Raw genomic sequence first — 22625 nt, forward strand, 5'->3', positions numbered from 1 at the left:
ACACTAATTTTTAGCATGTTAGCGTGCCTATTGCATGGCTTAGTAAACAGGGCCCAAAATGTCATCTGCCAGTCTCCCAGTCTTGTAAGATCGTCTTGCAATTTTTCACAATCCTCTTGCAATTTAACAACTTCTTCTCTATAAAGCTAGCAACAACCATAACCCAGCAAACTGATATGTAAAAAATATTTATTTATTTTCATTTGTATCATGTGTGTTTGTTTATGGCTTCAATAAAAATGACTAAAAATATATATATCTTTTTCAAAATTTCAGAATAAGCACTTGATTCAAAATGAGAAAACCACCTCAGCTTGCATTGAGTCCCTCCATTGTTCAAGTTCATGTGACATTTTGGGAAAACGATTTTTCATACTTTAATTCAGGAACTCAATCATATCTCCTTAGCAATGACAAACATTCTAAAATGTCACCTAGATATGGCCTTGATTTTCATATTAGTGTGTATTTGTTATTGGGCTGGCTCTGAGGCCCAGTCTTGACACAGGGCTGGTGCTGCTCACAAAAACGAGGTAGTGATTTCAATCTGTGGTTCTTTGGCACCTTCTCTTCTGATAGTTGCTGAGATTGCTCTTGTGGCTGATACAATAGGTAGCAATCTTGTTTTGCAATTGTGGTGACCCCTGAGGCAGACGGTTATATTTGTCGAAACATGGCCCGTATCGGGTCAAATGTGTCTGGTGCCTTTAATAAAGTATTTCAAGCAGCATTCCCTGCACTGGTTGATTTTTCTGTGTCAGCCTCTACTTCACCTTGGTTGGACTGACTTTCCCGTAGAGGTTTTTTTCCATGTTTGCTGCTTTGTCCTCATGTAGGTAAACAGCCCCATTTTAGACAGGTGATAGAAGGAGGAATTGAAATGTGCAGGTCAGTGTGTCTCACGTTTCACCAGTATTTTAGAACAGAACCTCCCAACGTAGAGCCTGTTCTAAAATACATTTGTGCATCAGGTACATGCAGAATAAACACCCATTCTAGAAAAATAAGCTTATATAATATCAGTGGGTTCAAAGCCTGCACATACCTGGTTATATTGTACAACGGCAGCATAACCAATTCTCTCTGTGACTTTAGAAACATAAATGGTACACAAGTACATAAGCACCGCCATAATGGGAAAAGACCAAGGGTCCATCAAGCCCAGCATCCTGTCTCTGACAGCGGCCAATGCAGGCTTCAAGAACCCGGCAACCCCCCCCCCCCCAAAAAAAAAAATAATGTTCAATGGACTTTTCCCTCAGGAATCTGTCCAAACCCCCTTTAAATTCCGTAAGGCCAGCTGCTGTCACTATATTCTCCGGCAACGATATGGTTATTATCCCAATGCTGTTACTGTGGCTGGTTTCCCTTGCTGGTTTTGCAGTTCAGAGGGACAAAAACCACTGGAGGATTAGGAGGGCAACCCCCCTCCTAATCCTTCCTGTGGAGTGCAAGAGAAGCTGTTTTCCAATTCCTAAATGTGCTTGGTAGCAGGCGTAACTCCTGACATCGATCTTTTAGGACACAGACAAGTAGTTCCCTTCTGAAATAGGGATTAAATGTCTATGAACTTTCCACACCCTTGACTCACCCAAAATACACCTCCTTGCCATTTGCACACACTTAGGTTTGATATGTGCATATCCCAACTTTGTATCAGTGGCGTAGCCACAGGTGGGCCTGTGCCCACCCACTTAGGGTTCAGGCCCACCCAACAGTAGCACACATTTAGTGGTAGCTGGTGGAGATCCCAAGCTATATCAGCTGAAGACTTCCCCCTGATGGTAAGCCGTTGTATCGCTCCATGGTGCGACCGCACCTGGAGTATTGTGTTCAGTACTGGTCTCCGTATCTCAAAAAAGATATAGTAGAATTGGAAAAGGTACAGCGAAGGGCGACGAAAATGATAGTGGGGATGGGACGACTTTCCTATGAAGAGAGGCTGAGAAGGCTAGGGCTTTTCAGCTTGGAGAAGAGACGGCTGAGGGGAGATATGATAGAAGTGTATAAAATAATGAGTGGAATGGATCGGGTGGATGTGAAGCGACTGTTCACGCTATCCAAAAATACTAGGACTAGAGGGCATGAGTTGAAGCTACAGTGTGGTAAATTTAAAACGAATCGGAGAAACTTTTTCTTCACCCAACGTGTAATTAGACTCTGGAATTCGTTGCCGGAGAACGTGGTACGGGCGGTTAGCTTGACGGAGTTTAAAAAGGGGTTAGATAGATTCCTAAAGGACAAGTCCATAGACTGCTATTAAATGGACTTGGAAAAATTCCGCATTTTTAGGTATAACTTGTCTGGAATGTTTTTACGTTTGGGGAGCGTGCCAGGTGCCCTTGACCTGGATTGGCCACTGTCGGTGACAGGATGCTGGGCTAGATGGACCTTTGGTCTTTCCCAGTATGGCACTACTTATGTACTTATAAGATGGAAAGAAGCGTTTTCTCACCAGCTGAGATATGTTTTTGGTGCTGGTGGGGGAGAACACTTGGTGCCCACCCAAAATCTGTTGTCTGGCTACACCCCTGCTTTGTATAATGGGGATGTAGATGTTTTATGCAAGATAAGCATTTAACTATCAGTTTATGCACATATCAAATGTGAAAGGGGCTTGTAAAACGAAGACCAAAGAGCAGAACATCCAGGCTCCCCAAATAACATCCACGGCATGATACAGCTAGTATTGATGCAAGTCTGCTGGCATGAGAGTGACTATGAATGTCAATGTATTAGGAAACTGTCTTTTCACCCTCAGCCAACAAAAGGATCTTGGGCTACTTAGGCATACCATCTAGAGAAAGGGACTTTGAAGCACTTGAACCATACCAAGCTGTCAAAGGTCTGACCATCAGAAGAACCTGACAAGGTACTCACTAGCTCTTCTCCCAAGTTTCAAGTTAAATTTAGAGACAAATCACTGAAGTTATGACACTGCTCTTGCAATGTTTGAACCTCTCAAAATGGGTTTCTGGTACACTGTTATCTTTTACTCCGGAATGGCGAATGACATGACGGAACATTGTAAGCCACATTGAGCCTGCAATTAGGTGGGAAAATGTGGGATACAAATGCAACAAACAAATAAATAAATAATAATAATAAATAAATAAGGCAGTGGTAGCATTTTAAGTGATAATTTGTGAGGGCAGCCAGAACATGTCTTGAAGCCACTGGCCTTTCCAGGTAGAAACTAGCAGAAGCAAATCTGAAGAATGAAATTTTCCTTCAAGAACACAACTTTCTAAAGAGCAATAAAAAAAAAAATGGATTGTTAGTTTAATTGAACTCTATCTAGTGATTGAGGGACTTGCTAATAGTGGTTGATAAAGGTCTGAATGGTCCATCCAATTTGCCCAACAATCACACTTGTTATCAGTTCGTGATCAAATCAACAATAATTGTGATGTAAAATACTTGATCATGGTCTTTCTTTGGTGTTTCTGGGATATAGACCATAGAAGTTCGCCCGACTCTTCTGTCCTTACGTTCCATCTACTGGAGTTGCTATTGAAGCCCACTCCAGCCTTTCTGTCTTATATCATTTGCGGGACACAGACCGTAAAAGTCTGTCCAGCACTATGTTCCAGCCACTGAAGTTACTCTCTAAGCCCTTTCCAGCCCATTCTAAATCGGATTGCCACATATGGGTCACAGACAGTACAAGTATGCCTGACACCGACCCTAGTTCATCACAGCCAGAATTGCCATCTAAATGCAACTCGACACATCCACACACATGCAGCCATTAAATTTGTTTTATTTTTATTTTTTTTAATAACATCCATGTTCTAATTAGAGATCTTCTGTCCCACACCATTTTGAATTCTGTCATAGTTTTTCTCTGTACCACCACCTCGGGAGGGCATTCCACCCTCTCTGTGAAAAGAATTTCCTGACATTACTCCTAAGTCTACAGCCCCTTCTATAATAACCAAGGTAAAATGGGTTGATGCATCAACAACAGCAAAAACCTTCATGTGAACAAAACACATAAGTAAGGATGTCAGACGAGGACAAAACAAAATAGGATTTGAGGATTAAATCAATGCAAAACAGATTCATGCAATGATTTTCTAGAGAAAGCCAAATTGAATGGCAAATAGTCTACTGCATCATTAGTCCTCAACCATATAAATTTAGAAAGATTTTTCTAGAAAAAAAGGCTACATATGATTCAAATATAGGAGAAATATTTTTGGAAAGGGGACCATAATATGCTTTTTGTTTGTGCTTAATTTTCCTCTTTGCTATGTTTGATGTTTCTTTCATTTCCCTGCTTGCACTGACAACATTCTATAAATAATAGCTTCAGATTCCCCTAAGTGGATTTTTCATTTGTGATGTGATTATTTGTTTAGGCATAATGGATGTTGATGACACCTCTGTGTGCTAGACTGCTTTATATAGTGAACCCTGGGGGATCATTATAAGACGTTTTACAATGCTTGACTCGGGACACTGCTCCTTAAAACCTGAATCCCTTAAGTACAACAGATGTCACAAATTTAAAAATTAGGGAGGTAGTTATTAATGTGTATTATGACTTTATTGTGTTAGTTGCCCCTTAATGTGTTAAAGGGCAATTATGTGCAGTATATTACCATAATGTACATTAATATTAGGACCATAGGATATACAGTAAGGGCAAGAGAAAGGGGATGGGATTTGATATACAGGCATTTATTTTGTACTTGGTACAATGGAGGATAAAGTGACTTGCTCAGAGTCACAAGGAGCTGCAGTAGGAATGAAGCCTGGTTCTCAGACTGCTGCACTAACCATTAGGCTACCCCTCCACTCTGATGCAATGCAAAGCATGCAAAACAGCTCATTATTATGTAAATTTACAATGGTGTCTTGTGGTGAGCATCACAAGCCCTGTTTTTCCTGGACAAATACTTCCTGCAAAAAGCTGGCAATATTTTTCTGTCCTGGGAGTGCTGGTCTGCAGACCTGAAGTCTGATGCACCTGGTCGCTTCTTAAAGGGGTCAACCAAACCGACAATGCCCCCATCACAACCCCCTCTCCTGATGCCCCTCTAATCCATTTCCTCTGTGCCAAAGACCTCACCCTACCAATACCCCCCCCCCCCTGAAGAACCATACCCTAGGCCTCCCAATCACCAAAAGCACCTCCTCCACTCTTGTGGCACCCAGAGCCTACCGTTAGTAATTCCTGATGTCTAGTGAGGTCAGAGGTAGTGCTGTGAGAATAATACTAGAGGTCACTGGTGCCATTTTGAATTTGGTGCTGGCAAGGGGCAGAAATGGAGATCTCTCCTATCCCACTAGACACTAGGGATTACCCATGGATGGATGGGGTGCTATTGGGGGCACTGGGAGGGGGACATATTCAGGGAGGGGTTTGGGGGGCATTGGAATGGTGTGTGAGGGGGAGGGGGGCATCAGCAGTTTGGTCGGCCCCTTTAAGAAGCAGTCCAGGAGACAGAGCCATAGCTTAGCAGCCCATTGTTCCTGGTTAGCCTGAATAATGGTGCTTGGGAGGTTGATTGCAAGCATTGTTTTTCATATACAGTGAAAGTGATTAACTTGTGATACTGAACTACTGCAGGTTGGTCACTCCTGTAGGAAATAACGGTGCAATAAAAGCCTGACTTTTACTGCACTTTAATGAATACCCACCTTAATGTATATAGGAAGCATGCTAGTTCTGAAGAGTGTTTGAGAGCTGTGGTAAAAAAAACATTCTTTTTAATATTTTGTACCCTGAAGCAAAGAATAAATTAAATAAATACATAAGGACAGATAAAGTACCTTTCCCCCACAGACACAACATGTGAAAAATCCTGTAGCAGAACTGGCTGTTTTCTGCAAACGTTTAAAACCTACAAATCTCAGAACTTCTTGAGAACACACTTTGCACTAGATTTCATATGACGCCTAAAAAATTGGTGCTGAAACGAAATATGCCTAGGTGTATTCTATAAAGTATGCCTAAATTTAGGCATACTTTATATGCACCAAGCACCCATCCACATGACTAAATTTAGTCCCGGCCAGTTATGTCAAGTAAACCTTGGTGTAAAGGCCAACAACTAAATTAAGTATGGACCAGTTGTATTCTATAGCCACGCACATAGATTTTCAAAATGCACACGACCCACCCATTCCAAGCCCATGGCCATGTCCCCTTTTCAACTTTCTGACTTAGAATTTACACAACTCACGTTATAGAATACTAGTAAAAAAGGCCCGTTTCTGGCTGAAATGAAACGGGCGCTAGCAAGGTTTTGCGCGGATTGTGTATGTTTGAGAGAGTGTCTGTGAGAGTGACTGTGTGAGAGTGAGAATGTGCAAGTGTGTGTGTGTGACAGAGAGTGGGTGTGAGTGTGTCTGTGAGAGAGCGTGTGTGTATGTGAGAATGAGTATGTGCGAGTGCGTATGTGAGAGAGCGTGTGTGTATGTGAGAATGAGTATGTGCGAGTGCGTATGTGAGACAGTGAGTGTCCTTCCCTGTCCCCCCATCAGGTGTCAGGACTGGGGGGACTGTGGACAGTCATGAAGGCAGCTCCTACCAAAATAATGAAAGCAAGACCATTTGTATAATTATCACTGCATTCCAGAGAACAAAATGGAGCAAGTTCCCACATGCTATCTTTTGCTTTCTGTATTCAGTAGCTGACAGGCTTGCTAGACTTACCTAAGTGGCTGCAGCTGCAATACACTGAAAAGAAAGCAAGGAAACCTATGAGACATAGATATGGCCGTCCCCTTGGCCTCTGATGCTCCTCCCTTCTTCTATTTAACTTCCCTCTGATAGGTCCGTCATTTGGTGTGACGCTCCTCCCTTTTCCTGTTTCAGTTCCCTTTGATAGGTCAGAGCGGTGCAGCTGTGACACTCCTCCCTTCTCTGATAGGTCAGGGCGGGGCAGAGATGTAGTGTGCTTAAAAATGGTTACAGAGCTTCGAACATATGAACTGTTGAAGCCTCAGAGTGTGCTTTAGAATGTTGAGGGTGCTTTTTATGTGCAGATGGGGCGTGGCCTACGGCCCAGATGGGTGTGGCTGAGACGGAGGGTGAGTAGTCCGAATAGCCTAGCCTACCAGGAGGACAGGAGTTCAGGACAGATGGAGTGAGCTTCAGAACGTCTGAGGGCGGATTTTATTTATATAGATGTGAGTGGAGGAGTGGCCTAGTGGTTAGAGCACCAGTCTTGCAATCCAGAGGTGGATGGTTCAAATCCTACTGCTGCTCCTTGTGATCTTGGGCAAGTCACTTAACCCTCCATTGCCTCAGGTACAAACTTAGATTGTCAGCCCTCCTGGGACAGAGAAATATCCAGAGTACCTGAATGTAACTCACCTTGAGCTACTAGTGAAAAAGGTGTGAGCAAAGTCTAAATAAATAAAATAGACAGTTCTGTGCATAAATTCTAATTAGTGGCAATTGCCAGCACTGATTAGCTTGTTAACTAAGTTGTACGCACAAATCCAGAATACAATTGGATTTGTGCGTGCAATTTAAGTCATGCTATATAGAATCCCAGGGTATGTAACCTTTGGCAAACCACTTAACCCTCCATTATCTCAGGTACAGAACTTAGGGGTCAGTAGTCAAATTGATGTAACTGGGCAGAAGAGGCTCCAGCCTGGTTAAATCACCTGTGCCAGGTTATTTGGGGATATTTAGTGACACTTATCTGATAGTGCCACTGAATAGCCCCTCTAACCATCTCAGCCATAAGCGGTTAAGTTGTGGGCAGTCTAGGGGCGGAGTCAGCACTTATCCTGTTAGGGGCCGATATTTAGCACTTCGTCAGATAAGGTAACTAGTCAAACCATACCGCATAAAACAATTAAGGGCTGAATATTGGCTCTTAAATGGATGAATGCTGGCTGTCCACACATAGCCGGTTATTCAGTACTGGTGCCCAGACATGGCCTGGCACTGAATATCCAGGGCATAAAGCTGGTGGTGATGAAAAAAATCACTGACCGCTGTTGGCTGAATATCTACCCCTTGGATTGACAACTTCCTTGGGCAGGGAAATACTTGAAGTCCAATTTTGCAAGAGCTCTAAGAGAGGAATTGAGATGTCTGGATCAGGATGTGATCAATTTCCTCTGTATTTAATAAAAGATTCTGCCACATACAGAGTCTCTTATTAGGACATTCAGGTATGCACGTATATTTGCCAGCATGTGTAACAGGAGCAACGGTTTTTAAAATAAAACATAATACAAGAGCATCCTGAGCCCTTACAATAGTGTTTCTGCAGCCATTAACATTGTGAAATTCTTGGCTGCAGGAACGAGATAAACAGACCCCAAGCCAGGTCTATTCTGTCCATACAATGCCTGCACATTACAATATTGAGGGTCCTTTTATTAAGGTGCGCCGAAAAGTGGCCTGCGCTGGTGTAGACGCGTGTATTGGATGCGCGCAGGTTCATTTTTCAACGCACCTCAAAAAATGGCTTTTTTAAAAATGCTGAAAATGAACGTGCGGCAAAATAAAAATTGTCACGTGTCCATTTTGGGCCTGAGACCTTACCGCCACCCATTGACCTAGCGGTAAATTCTCACGCGTTAACCGGGCGGTAATTGTCAGTGTGTGTACAATGCCAAATACCACCTGGTTAGTATGCCCCATCAGATCGACTCTACACTTGTCTTTTAGATTGTACACTTGTCTCTAGATTTACACCTGTCTTTTAGATTGTAAGCTCCTTGAGCAGGGACTGTTCTTCCATGTTAAATTGTACAGCGCTGCGTAACCCTAGTAGCGCTTTAGAAATGTTAAGTAGTAGTAGTAGTTAGTGCCATGCACCAGAAATGTTCGGGGCCGCGTAGTGGGTGCATGTAGAAAATGAAATTACCACCTAGGCCACGCAGTAGCCGGGCAGTAGTTCAAAACTGACGCATGTAGGACACATGTACACGGCTTAGTAAAAGGGCCCCTGGATTTGTAGTTCAAATGTGTAAACTGTAGTTACAATTCTGAATGCTATTGGTTAATCCCCTGCACGTGATCCCTGCTCCTTGAGAGAGACCTTTCCTGGTCTGCCTCACTCCACTGACACACACCCCTTTTTTCATTGGTCCCGTCCTCTGCTTTCTTTGCCTGCTGAGTAGGCTGGCTTCCTTTCCTATGGGGTGTGTGTGGGGGTGGGGGGGAGAGAAATCACCATATTGCTCTAGTCCTGCGTTATGCTCCACTCCTTTTGCTTCCATTGCCTTTTGAACTGGAGCAGTATGTGTCTGTTTATTATATTAATTAAATAACTCTTCTTGTGGATGTTAGGGATGGTTTAACTGACTGGAGAATATTGTAAAGTAAAACACAGTAGGTGACCAGTGACAAGGTCCACTATCTGTGAAAGAGGTTGGTGCAGAGTGAAAGTTACCCCTGGATTCTCCCTCGTCATCCATCACAACCCCCTCCCACAGACCTCCTCCCTGACGTAATTAACAACTCTTTCCTTATCCTACCTCTTATTTGGCAGTTTGGCCTTAATGACACCATTTTGAACTGATGAGGCATGAGTGTCTGGAAATAGCTTCTGCCTCCCTCTAGACACCACAGAGACACCCATACCCACCATCCGACTGGACCCTTTGGCCTTCTTAATTGTCACTCTCTTTGCTCAAAGTCCTTTTTGATTCAGGATCTCCTAACTCATAATAAAATTTCTCTCCTCTGCCTCACGGAAACCTGGCTGCGATCAGAGGAAGAATCCCTTCTTTTTGAATGTTTTACCCCAAATTATGATGCTTTTTAAAGGTCTCAGAAATTGCTTCCCCTTTTTCTTATCCTGAAATTCTTGTTGTAAAAGTAGATTCTCATTATCCATTCTCCTGTTCTATTGCTCCCCCTCTCTGTCTGCCGAGGGTTGGGAGTCCTGCCGACAACCTGCTTATCCTAAGTGATTTCAACATTCATGTGGATGATTTTAATAACTATAGAGCCAGGCACTTCTGCAACTTTCTATCTGATCTTTCCTTACAACAGTGGTCATATTCTCAATTTGGCTCTTATCTTACAAGACTCAAATGTGTTCCCTACATCCTTTTCAACCACCTCTCTTTCTTGGTCCAACCACTCTTTAATTTGTTTTAAACTCTGACTAATCACTGACCCCCAGAGACCTTCTTCGACCTATGGTCATTGGACTAGGGCCCCCTCCAAAGTCAATACCACCTCTCTTTCCCCTTCCCTTTTTGCAATCCCACCAGACTTCTCTACTAAATCCTTAGATGAGCAAACTGCTACCTGGTATTCCATCTTACAACAGGTTATTGATACAGTTGCTCCCAAAATCTTCTGCTCGTCACTCCACTAAACACCGTGCATGGTACACCCCTGGTCGCCGTCTACTCAGACAACACTATCGCAGGGCAGAATGGCTGAGCAGTTGAACGGCCTGTATCACATTAAAGAAGGTCTCGCAGTATTCAGTCCCCTGAGGAAGCTGTGTGGTGAAACGGGTCCCCGTTGAGACCAGGATCTTACTGCTTTAGATGGCCATACATGTGAAGTTCAACTTTCTGACTGCTATATAAGCTAAGTTTAATATTTAGTTCCTTTTTGATTAGGTTGCACAAACCTCACTGTACAATTTTTGATGGGATTGTTTTGCACCATTAAGGATTTTTTTCATAAAAAAGACTATTGGTGTGGTTAGGGGTTTTTATGACCGATGATAGAAGTTGTGTACTGTAGCTTGGATGCTATGACTTTATATCATTTGGCATCTGAGGTCTTTTCCCCCATCATTCCTTTATGGTGTTTGATTATACAGAGGGTGTTCCTCACTCTATTTTGTGAATTGAGTTGCTCCTGCTCCTGCCACCCTCCCTTTAAATTTCAGACCTGCAATTTGTGATTTTCTGAAACCTCTCTTTCACTGTGTATATAATCTAGATGTGTAAATGCTGCCATTTTCATGTCTATATGCATCTAAAATGACCTCTCTAGCGTACCTGTATGTAACATTCCTTGAGTCTGTTTGGAAATGTAAGTAGTAAAGTCTAAAATCCAAATCCAAAGTATGGACATAGTGAAAAGAATGGCAGCAAATTTCAGTGCTGAAAGTAAATAATAGGAATGTGAAATTAATAAAATCCATAATAGAAAATAAATTATTTTTACAGGATATATCTGTACAGCACTGCATATTTTATTTATTACAACTTAGTAACAACCTTTATGAGAGATTCACCCCGAGTATGTGTAACCAGACACAGGCAACTTACATTGTAAGTGACATATGTCTGGTCTCATATGGAAAGTAGTGGTAACAGTAGAATAATGTATATTATTTCTCCCTCAGAAACAACCATCAGATCCATAATTTTCTTGGGTATTTTGAATTGCAACATAAAATGCAGTTATTTCCTTGTGCGTGGGTATATGGAGGGGTTGGCAAATAGACAACAATAAATGCCAGACAGGGATATGCAGCAGCATCAAGCCACTGTAAAGCTGCAAATTCAAAGAGAAATTGAAAATAAAGTGTGCACTTCTGTGGCAAGATGCTAAGTTACATTACTAGAAGTCCTGTCAAATCTATTACTACAAAGTGCCAGCAGAAATAAGAGCACAAATTCTTTTTTTTCTTGAGTTCTTCCTCAGATGGAAAAGTGAAACTATATGAACAGCATGGCTACACATTTGCCATTTCTTTATTGCACTTAAAACACATTGCAAACAATTTCACAAAAACGCGGCAAAAAGTAAGCCTACAGCTGCAAAAAGCAGCCTTTATCCACGTGTGTGTGTGTGTGTATATATATATATATATATATACACACACACACAAAACTATCAAAAGCAAAATTGGAAAAACAGCCGCTCTGCTAAGACAATCTAAAAAGATAAGAGCTGCTGCTTCATTATGGATAAATATTACATATTTTCATTTTACATCACTTTGTAAAATCAACATTCAAGTATTTTCTTTCATTGCACATTTTATCAAAATCTCATTATGATTGAAGCATCATACTGCTTTTTTTTTCAAGATCTTGTCTTTACCCTTTAAATGCTTACTAGTCACAGACACAGTAATTTTTAACATTAGGTGCAGTGAGTGAAAGCAATTAAAGAGTTCATAAAGATAAAGGTACGCAAGTACCAAGTTGTGAACACCTTATGGGGGCCGCCACTTGTGTTATGGTTTCTTGGAACACTATTAGCAGGTTGGTTTGCTCTGCCTTCCCCAGTCATCTTTACCCCATGGCTAAGGCCAGGTACTCATTTAACAACTGAAGGTGGATGGACAGCTGAGTTGGTCAGAGGCCAGCTACCTGACAGAAATCCCAGTGTAGGATTCAAATTCAGGTTGTGGGACAATGAAGGCTAGCACCACAAGGTATCTATAAAGGATACGTATAGTGTTAACAAGTGGGCTGTCACCATAAAATAAATCGCCATACTGGGGGTCCATTGAGCCCAGTATTCTGTGTCCAACAGTGGCCAACCCAGGTCGCAAGTATCTGACAGGATCCCTGGCAGCATGAAACTGTGAGCCATAACAATATACCTTCTCTTTTCTTTAATTTGGTAGGTAGGTCTGTGATTTATTTTAATATATATATATCTATATATCATATATAAATACAAAATATTTAAATAAAGGCCTCCTTTCTGTACAAAAGGGCAGGATAAGCTTGCTACCCAAACAAGTTGTATGGTCCATGAGCTCAGCTTTTCTTTAATCTCTATTTAGGGCCTGAATTGCTAAGCATTTTTCACCCATGACAGAGAAAGAGAAAAAATGCCGTAGCCCTCAGTCTAATTATAATAAAAAGCATTACAATCAACATACTTTCTTAATTATTTAGTCCTTCTTAGTCTACACGTTACCTATTTTGGGAACAATTATATCTCATTTCTGAATTCATTGAATTCACACAGTGGAATACATAGTCTTTTGCAAGACTTTTTTTTTTTCTTCTTGGCTAGCCAAATAAAAAAAAAAAAGCTCATGTTTTATTTTACTACCTCTTAGATGTGATCGTGTTAATGTCAATGTCAATATCATTTTCAACCACATCATTGTAATTTTTCTTTTCAATGCAGTCATTAACAGCTTTCAGAGCAATACGTAGTCTTCTGTCCATGGCCTCTAGATGTGGTTGGTAGAGAACAGGTGCTATACTGTCTTTCAGTAAGGATTCTTCCATTAAGTAACTTAGTTTGTACTCCTCCTTAGCCAATAATTGTAATCGCAGATAAGTAGACTTCCTTATTCTGTGAAAGAGGAACAAAAATGTATATCAAAAAACCATGTGAATGTGCAAGTTCATGGAAAATGTATTAGTGATGGTATGTACCACTGGGATAAATTACATCAGTCCTTCCTAGAAAACCTATGTCAGAATATATAAACAAACAGGTCCCTTTAAAAGATTCTTGGTACAAATTTAGGTCATTTCAGTAAGGCATCTTCATACTGCAACAATGATGTTTTAATTTTAAAAAGTCAAGAACACAGAGAAAAAAAACACACATATTCCTTTTAATTCTATAATCTTGCACTCAAATTTTCATGTTTAGTGCTCAAAATTGTACAGTTATGCGTGTAACTTAATTGGCAAATTAGGCTCTAATTGGCATTAACTAATCACTGTTAATTGGCACTAATTTGCAGTTATGTATGTAACTGCATTTAGTTACCACTCTATGAACTTAGTGCTTAAAATCTATAGCATGTATGTACAATTGAGTGTGCATGTGGGGGGGGGGGGGGGGGGGGGGTATGGGTGGCTCAGAGGCATGACAAACATTTAAATGCTAAACTTAGAGATTCTTGTCGGTTATGCGTGCAACTGTGACATTTAGTTGCGGACCTTTACACCTGCCACTGACAGGACATAAATGGCCATGCCTAAAATTCCTGCCTATGTCGACTTACGCTAGTATTCTATTACAGCAAATATGCACAAAATTGATGTTAGCGCCTAACTTTAGGTGATCTTTTAGAATTTACCCTTTTGTGTTTAAAGTTCATTAAAATAAGCAAAATAATATTGGCTTGAATATTTCATGAAAACTTATATCCCAGCTTGGATTCCTGACAAGGTCATAGGACCATGTGTGTCAGCATTCACAGGCTCTTTTATTATGCAGAGAAAATAAACTCAGGGGTCCTTTTACTAAGCCACGCTAGTGGCCAGAGCTGCGAGTAACACATGAGCTTGCTGTGCACTTCAGCCACTTTCTAGCATGGCCGTGATGTTTTTTTTTTATGGCCACATGCTAATTTCCCCATTAGCACATAGCTATTACCGCCACCTATTTAGGAGGTAATAAGGGCTCCTGTGCTACTCTTGCACTAATTGGATAGTGCACTGTAATGTGCTCATGCTATCCAATTAGCGCAGCCATCCTACTCTCTGCCCCTAGAAACACCTCCTGAGGCAAAATTTTTTTTTTTTTAACCGTGAGAGTAGTGCATGCTGATGGCCAAACTACCACAGGACACCTTAACACTGCCCACAGTAGTGCCCTTTTACCCACATTAGGCCTACTGTACCTTAGTAAAAGAGCCCCTTACTCTAGTAACGAATTTGTTTATTTGAATTTGACTCATGCTTTTTTCATCTGCAGTTCAAGGCAAGTTATATTCAGGTAGTATATTCATTAGAGAGTATGATTATAAAATGGCTTTATGCATGTGTTTCATGTGCACTGTATCCCTGAAAAAAAAATCTAACAATTTATAGATAAAATGATTTTGACAGCTGCATTATATGCACTCGTAACTCAAAAGCAGTTAAGATGTAATATTTGCTTTCTCTAAAGAATCTCATTATTTCAAAATATTGGAAATTGTAATGTATGTATCATTACAAGAGATTTCTTCAACATTTTCAGTTCATCTTAACAGGCTTTTTTTTTCAGTTGAGTAGACTGGAGGAGTAGTGTATTCTGATGCATAGTTATGTATAATATAACTGTTGGAAGAATGTTATAGTTTGGGTATTTTTGGAGATGCCCCCACATCTGGAAGACAATGAGAACAGTAGAATTCACTGGTAGGTCACCTCGACTTCTTAATGTACACTGTCCAAGATGAAATGTACAGTGATAACACCGTCACAAAACCCCAACATCTAGTGATAAAGAAGCCTTAGAAATCGTATGCCCTGAGGGTTAGCACAGCCATTTATTTTACTTATAACAGTGCAGAAGTTGCTAGGTCACAAAATATTACACTGCTGTGATCGTTCACACAATCATCTTCTGTAATAAAGAAGGCAATCTTCACTCATTTGATATCAGACTGAGAACTGCCACAAAGTGAGAAACTATATTCAGTCATATTGACTATGCTGTTTTTCTGGCTTGGGCATCTCTGTTTACTGTTGCCATTAGGAGATCTTAAAATTATACTGCTGGATAGCTTACAGAAGGCAATTAGAAAAGGACAATCATTGTTAAAATCATGTTCCGTAAGTGAAATCTCATATATATCTTCTGTTGCAAGCTATTTAATAAGTTGTGTTATAGCAATAAAACAATGTGCAGTTCTATAACTCGGTGCCACAACTTAGGTGTATTGTACACTTATGGAATAGTGCTGAGCGCTCTTCGCGTGTAAGTGTACACATGCATAAGTGCCAGTATTCCATAAATTAAGCACATAAATGGTACTTAAGTGACTTGGTTTTCTCACATTAGTCCCAATTAACACACTTTATACACTTTCTCCCCTCATTCTGTAATAAGGCCCTTAAATTTAACCCTCCATTGCCTGCCGCATTGAGCCTGCCATGAGTGGGAAAGCGCGGGGTACAAATGTAACAAAAATAAAAAACAAAAATTTATTGCACTTGTATCCCACATTTCCCACATTTTCCCACCTATTTGCAGGCTCAATGTGGCTTACAAAGACCTGTTATGGCATCGCCATTCTAGGGTAAACGATACAATTGGTGTTACAAAGAGATCAAGGATGACAAAGAAGAACCAAGCAAACAATTATAAAAAGAAGACATTCAGAATAAGGGTGGAGTGGTGAAGTGTTATAATTAAGCTATGAATTCTCGTGGTAGGCCTTGTTGAAGAGATAGGTTTTCAGAGATTTGCGAAAGTTAGTTATTTCGTTAATTGTTTTCAATTTGGTTGGTAGTGCATTCCACAGCTGCGTGCTCATGCAGGAAAAGCTGGTCGCATGTGTTAGTCTGTATTTTAGTCCTTTACAGCTGGGGAAGTGTAGATTAAGAAATGTGCGGGCCGATCTTTTGTATTCTGTAATGTCCCCCTAAATGAAAGCACACTTTGTAGAATATGCTTTGATTTCTGTGTGGAAATCAAGCCGCGATATATAGAATCGAGCTCTTAGTGTGTAACTGCGAGGGAGCATATACATGGCGGAGCATGGGCAGGCCATGGGCATGTCACCAAGCCACATGTGTAATGTATCGCGTTCTATCAATTGTGGGTATTGCATACTGCACTGAGGTTTGACAACTTACATCAGCCGTTCTAAGTGCTGTTATAGAATCGGTGGTAAGTGCCTATATCTTGGTGCCATGTTATAGAATTGTCCCCTTCCTATTTTTGTGCATGGCATGCCTGGATCTCTTCCTTTTGGCTTCATCACTATGCAAATTGAATGACATAGCTTGGTTTAAAAAAAAAAATTTTTTTAACTTCACAAGTTGTATTATTCATGGAATGTTAGCAATATCTCCAGAGATGATGTTAGTTTTATCCCAGGATAACATGCCCACTAACATGCAGGCAGATGCTCCCAAGGAGAAACTTAAAGGGGTAAGCCTGGTGCAACTAAAAGGCTCCCCTCTGGGGGAAATTGGTTACAGAATAGGGATGAGGGGCATGTCCCCCCTAACAAGGGGGCCCTTTTACCAAACTGCAGTAAAAAGTGGTCTTAGCACGCCCTTATATGGGTCATTCCCGTGTGTTAAGGCCATTTTTACTACAGGGGTAAAATGGCCGATTTTTCTATTTTCACTATTAATGGCCATCTGCTAATTTTCAACAGAAAAAAGTGAAGCAAAAAAAACGAGGATATCTAAAGCTTGGTGTGCAGGACCTTTAATATAGTCACAAAATTAACACATCGAGGACCCGACACGGCCGTGTTTCAGCGTGTGAGCCTGCTGCAGGGGTCAACAAACCTTAAAAAACAGAACAAATACCCATAAATGTACTATTTTATTTATTTGTTACATTTGTATCCCACATTTTCCCACCTATTTGCAGGCTCAATGTAGCTTACATAGTACCGTGAAGGATTACGCCAACTCCGGTAGAGAAACAAATACAAAGTGATGTTGTAGCCAACTTCTGAAGTCTACTGAAGACCCATCTCTTCAACAAGGCATACAAGCATCAACAATTATGAACTCCTGTACACATACCCAGAACTGCCCTTACAATATTTGCTTGCCAAACCACTATCATGCTTTTTTCACTATTACTAAATGCACACTTTCTATATAATTCTTATACAATTCTTAATTATTTCTTACTATGATTGCTTGCTAAAATACTATCATGTTTTACCATTATCATGTTACCCAAAATCCTTCTGTTATACTAAATGCATACTTCTCATGTATTCTCACTATTCATGATGTATTGTAAGCCACATTGAGCCTGCAAAGAGGTGGGAAAATGTGGGATACAAATGCAACAAATAAATAAATAAATAAGGTTCATAGTTACAGAGACATTGGGAATAGTAGAGAAGAAGAGATATATAGTGTTCATTATGAGCTTGGGTTACGTTGTGTTGCAGGGTTTGGGTACTTAAGTTGGGTCGGTAGGGTATGCCTTTTCGAACAGGTGGGTCTTTAGTGTTTTCCGGAAGTTAAGATGGTCGTACATTGTTTTCACAGCTTTTGGTAATGCATTCCACAATTGTGTACTTATGTAGGAGAAGCTGGATGCATAAATTGATTTATATTTGAGTCCTTTACAGCTTGGGTAGTGGAGATTTAAGTATGTTCGTGTTGATCTGGCTGCGTTTCTGGTTGGGAGGTCTATGAGGTCGGCCATGTAACCCGGGGCTTCGCCATAGATAATTTTATGGACCAGGGTGCAGATTTTGAAAGCTATGTGTTCTTTGATTGGAAGCCAGTGTAGTTTTTCTCGGAAGAGTTTGGCGCTTTTGAATCGTGTTTTTCCAAATATAAGTCTAGCTGCTGTGTTTTCGGCGGTCTGAAGTTTCTTTAAGAGTTGCTCTTTGCATCCCGCATAGATTCCGTTGCAGTAGTCAACGTGGCTTAGTACCATTGATTGTATCAGGTTGCGAAAAGTTTCCCTCGGGAAGAATTGTTTCACGCGTTTCTTGGTTGTAGAGTTCACTTGGCTCTCGAATGTAAGATTATGGTCGATTATGACCCCAAGAATTTTCAGGCTGTCTGAAAGAGGGAGGGTGTAATCTGGAGTGTTTAAGTTTGTGGGTTTATTTGTGTTGTGTTGGGATGAGAGGATGACGCAATGTGTTTTTTCTGTGTTGAGTTTTAATTGGAATGCATTTGCCCATACATAAAAAAGTAATAATACATCTAAAACATAAAAACCTTGATAAAAACACAACACCCATAAAAAGAATAAAATTGTGATTACATTGTGGACAATTAATAGAATACAAAAATAAACCAATACATAAAAAAAACTACATAATATTGATTTCTAAAAATATCAATAAATATAGGTAAAAATAAACATAAGAAAAATAAGGTTTTCTAAATATGATTTTTTAAATATGAGTTTTAAACATGATTTTTCTTATGTTTATTTTTACCTATATTTATTGATATTTTTTATACTTTTATAAATCAATATTATTCAGATTTTTTTTAAACAAATTGGTTTATTTTTGTATTCTATTAATTGTCCCTAATATAATCACAATTTTATTCTTTGTATGGGGTGCTATGTGTGTTTTTATCAAAGTTTTGGGGGGTATTTTACTAAGCCACGGTAACGTTTTAAACTCATGGTAGAAATCATCTGGTGGTAAACGCCAAGATGCCCACAGGAATATAATGAGCGTCTTGGCATTTACAACCAGCTAATTTCTAACATGAGCTTAAAATGCTACCGAAGTGTATATTTTAGATGTATTATTACTTTTTTATTTATAGTACATTTATTGGTATTCTGTTTTTATAAGGTTTGTTGACCCCTGAAGCAGGCTCACATGCTGCAACACGCCCGTGTCGGGTCCTTGATGTGTTAATTTTGTGACTGTATTAAAGGTCCTACACACAGCTTTGGATATCCTCGTTTTCTTTGTCTCACTTATTTGCTGATGTCTATAAGTCGGTGAGGTTTTGTTTTCCACTTGCTAATTTTCCCATTAGCATGTGAGATCCTACCACCATCTATTTTGTAAGCAGTAAGGGTTCATGCACTAACCATGTGCTAATCAGTGCATGGCAATGTAGCTGAACTAACCAGTTAGCACAGAACATGCTCACTCTCTGCCCTCAGAAACACCTCTTGCACCAAAAAATAAAAAAATATTTTATAACATGTTGGTAGTGCACACATATGCAAAAATTACCACGGGATGCCTCAGCACACCCTTTGGTAAGGCATTTTTTGCTGCAGTAAGCACACGTTAGTACTTACCACAGCTTAGTAAAATGACTCCAAAGTAGGGAAAGGTGTTATTCCCAAGCCTTCACTCCCCTTTGTTCTCTTCCCCCAGCATCCATCCCTGGGTGTCCAGTATGGGAGTATGCATACAGGTAGAAGCAGTCCCATTTGCTCCTACCCCTAAAGCTCTGTTTTCAAAACTGGCACCACCTGAGCCCTTAGCTTGGTAAACAGATCACTTAGGGGCCCTTTTACTAAGTTGTATTAAAAAGTGGCCTGTGCTATAACTAGTGCATGGGTTTCCCATGCCCTGAGGCCATTTTTAGCATTGCTGTAAAATGGCCACATTTTCCATTTTTGAAATAATGGCCATGTGCATGAGCTCTTAACTAATTTTCTTATTAGTAAGCGGCCATAATATTCTCATTAGCAAATGGCCATTAGTACGCAAGCCCTTAATTACTCCTATTTTCTAGGCAATAAGGGCTAACATGCTAACCATGTGCTAATTGGCTAGTGCACCAGCCAATTAGTGTGCTAATTGGCTACTGCACTAACAGATTAATGATGGGCACACCTACTCTCCACCCACAAACATACCTCCAGCGTTAATAAATAAAAAGTATTTTTTAGTGGGTGGAAAGCGCGCACAGATGCCAAAACTACCACAGGACGCCTGAGCGCGCCATATGGTAAGCACGTGTTAGTGCTTACATTAGCTTAGTAAAAGGGCCCCTTAATTTCCACTACTATATCAGCTTTAGTCATATATTTAGTTTAGAATATATTATTTGTCATTTTGAACAGTGTGTGTTTATAACAAATAGGGCAAAAATCGCACATTGGCGCCTAATATAATTAGCTAATGGGCTCCAATGATTTACTTATTGGATTTAAGCACTTAATTGGCACTAATTAATATTTGGGTGCCAATCGGGCTATGCGCTGTTCTGTAACAATGGACACCTAAATTGTATCGTATGAAACTCAGAAGGGGGTGTGGACATGGGATGGGCATAGGTGGGTCAGGGGCCTTCACAAAAGAGATGCGCAGTTGTACAGAATAGTGGGATTCCGCGCCCAATTTGCATGCCAGGATTTACACCAGGTTTCAGCTGGCATAAGTCCTTGCGCTGAAAGCTGAGCGCCAACTTCAATGCACAATGCTAATCTATAAAGAGTGCTCATCCTGAGTGCCCTTTATAGATTAGCATTGAGCACCAAATTAAATTGTAGAATCTGGTCCTATGTGTGTTTAAAAGCACCCACCTAGTTTGCACTTGCTACATATGTGAGTTACCAAGTGGGTGAAAATGGTATGCTAATTTAAGAAATACCATGTATGTATGCTATTTCCTTCCTCCAACTTAATCCTCCTTTAAATGTGGCTAAAGGTGTGTATTTAGCTATATTTGTGGGTGGCAGTTTTCAATCAGGCCTTTTAAAACCGCTACTTTGTCAATGCTATCCTCTTTCTTACACATATATTAGAGAGTTGCATGGGGACAGAAATTTTACCTGTTCCCACCCGTCCCCACTGGAATCTCCTCCATCCCTGCCTGTCCCTGTACTACAATAACCCAACAACATATTGATAGCTTCTCCTCTTAGTGCTTATGGGGATTTCAATGCTATCAACCATATCCATTAAATTGTTTATTGCTATTATAATTGCTAAGCTAGCTCAGAAACACAAGGAAAAGACAGGTAGGCTGGCCTGGTACTATACTTCTGTGGGAACCCCGTAGCACCTGGAGGGGATCCCTACAGGATTCCCGCTAACCCAGTTCCTGTGCAGCTCTCTAACATCCTATATAATAAAACGCACCTCCAACATTCTGAAGCTGACTGCATGGCTGAGGCATTCCTGCTCTCTGTATCCATCTCCTGAATTGACATAATGTACTTCCGGGTTCGTCACAAGCAGAAGTGACCAACCACACGAGGTTTCTCGGCTTCAGAATGTTGGAGGTGCATTCTATTAAATAGGATTGGTCAGTTCCTTGAAGCACAGCCAGAGCTCAGCATCCTGCACAGTAACGCTCAGACACCAGAGAGAGAGGGGGAGGCTGACACCAGAGGGGGGGGGGGGGGAGGTATCTCTGTCACACACATACACACACACTCTCTCTCTCTCTCACAGTCAATGTCTTTCTCTCACTCTCACACACTGTCTCTCACACACTCTATGTCTCACACTGTATCACATTCATTCTCTACATGTCACACAGTCACTCACACACTCTCTTGGTCTCATACAGTCTCACAGAGAGTCTGTGTCTCACACACACTCTCTCTCTCACACACACTGTATCTGTGTGAAACACACTCTCTCTCACACTGTGTCTCACATACGCACTTGCACACACTCTCATTCTCACACACACACTCACACCCAGACTCACTCACTCTCTCACACACACACACACTCGCACATTCACTCTCACATACACTCTCTCAAACATACACACTCCGAGGAAAACCTTGCTAGCGCCCGTTTCACTTGTGTCAGAAATGGGCCTTTTTTACTAGTATATATATATAGAAAACTTAGGTTCTTGTATAGCATTTTATATGTTGAAAGAATTGTGGGCAAATACTCTGATGAAATATACCTGCAGCACTGATTTAAAGGCACCAAGATAGAGAGCTCATCGTGTGAATACTTCCCAAACCTTTTGAAAGAAGAAAATGCAGTTACGACATATCTCAAGATTGTTCTGCAATTTTTTTCTTCTAAAAATTAGCATACATAGGAGTTGCTCATTTTCTGGAACTAAGGTTTCTTATTCTATTATTTTCTGGTCCGAGTCTAGCCAATATTCTTCTGTTATCTGGCATCTCTGTTTTATGGTCCATGCAAAATACTGATCACAGTAGTCTATTTTGACCTCTGACTCTTTTGATCTGTATGTTATCCCATCTGCCTTCAATCCCTAAATTGGATGAGGTGATCAAAGAAACTACAAAGGAACTGCACTGTGCTAACTCAGTTGGCCTGCCACTAGCAGATTATACTGTTAGCTAAGGCAAAAGTTCATAAATAATAATACTATTTGGAATTGTAGAGTAC

The 22625-nt window shown here is 40.6% G+C and overlaps 1 protein-coding gene across 1 annotated transcript in view; it reads right to left on the reverse strand.

Moving 5' to 3' along the window:
- Positions 1–11975: 11975 nt before the first annotated feature.
- The window catches only part of FAM20C (FAM20C golgi associated secretory pathway kinase), a 155426-nt gene continuing 144776 nt past the window's right edge, over positions 11976–22625 (reverse strand). Inside the window, exons 9-10 of the mRNA XM_030211342.1 lie at positions 22168–22227; positions 11976–13222 (exon numbers count right to left, since the gene is read on the reverse strand). Of these exons, the coding sequence (XP_030067202.1) occupies positions 12970–13222; positions 22168–22227 (313 nt within the window). The 3' untranslated portion in view covers positions 11976–12969. The remainder of the gene's footprint in view (positions 13223–22167; positions 22228–22625) is intronic.

Source organism: Microcaecilia unicolor, chromosome 8, assembly GCF_901765095.1.
Source record: "Microcaecilia unicolor chromosome 8, aMicUni1.1, whole genome shotgun sequence".
NCBI lineage: Eukaryota > Metazoa > Chordata > Amphibia > Gymnophiona > Siphonopidae > Microcaecilia > Microcaecilia unicolor.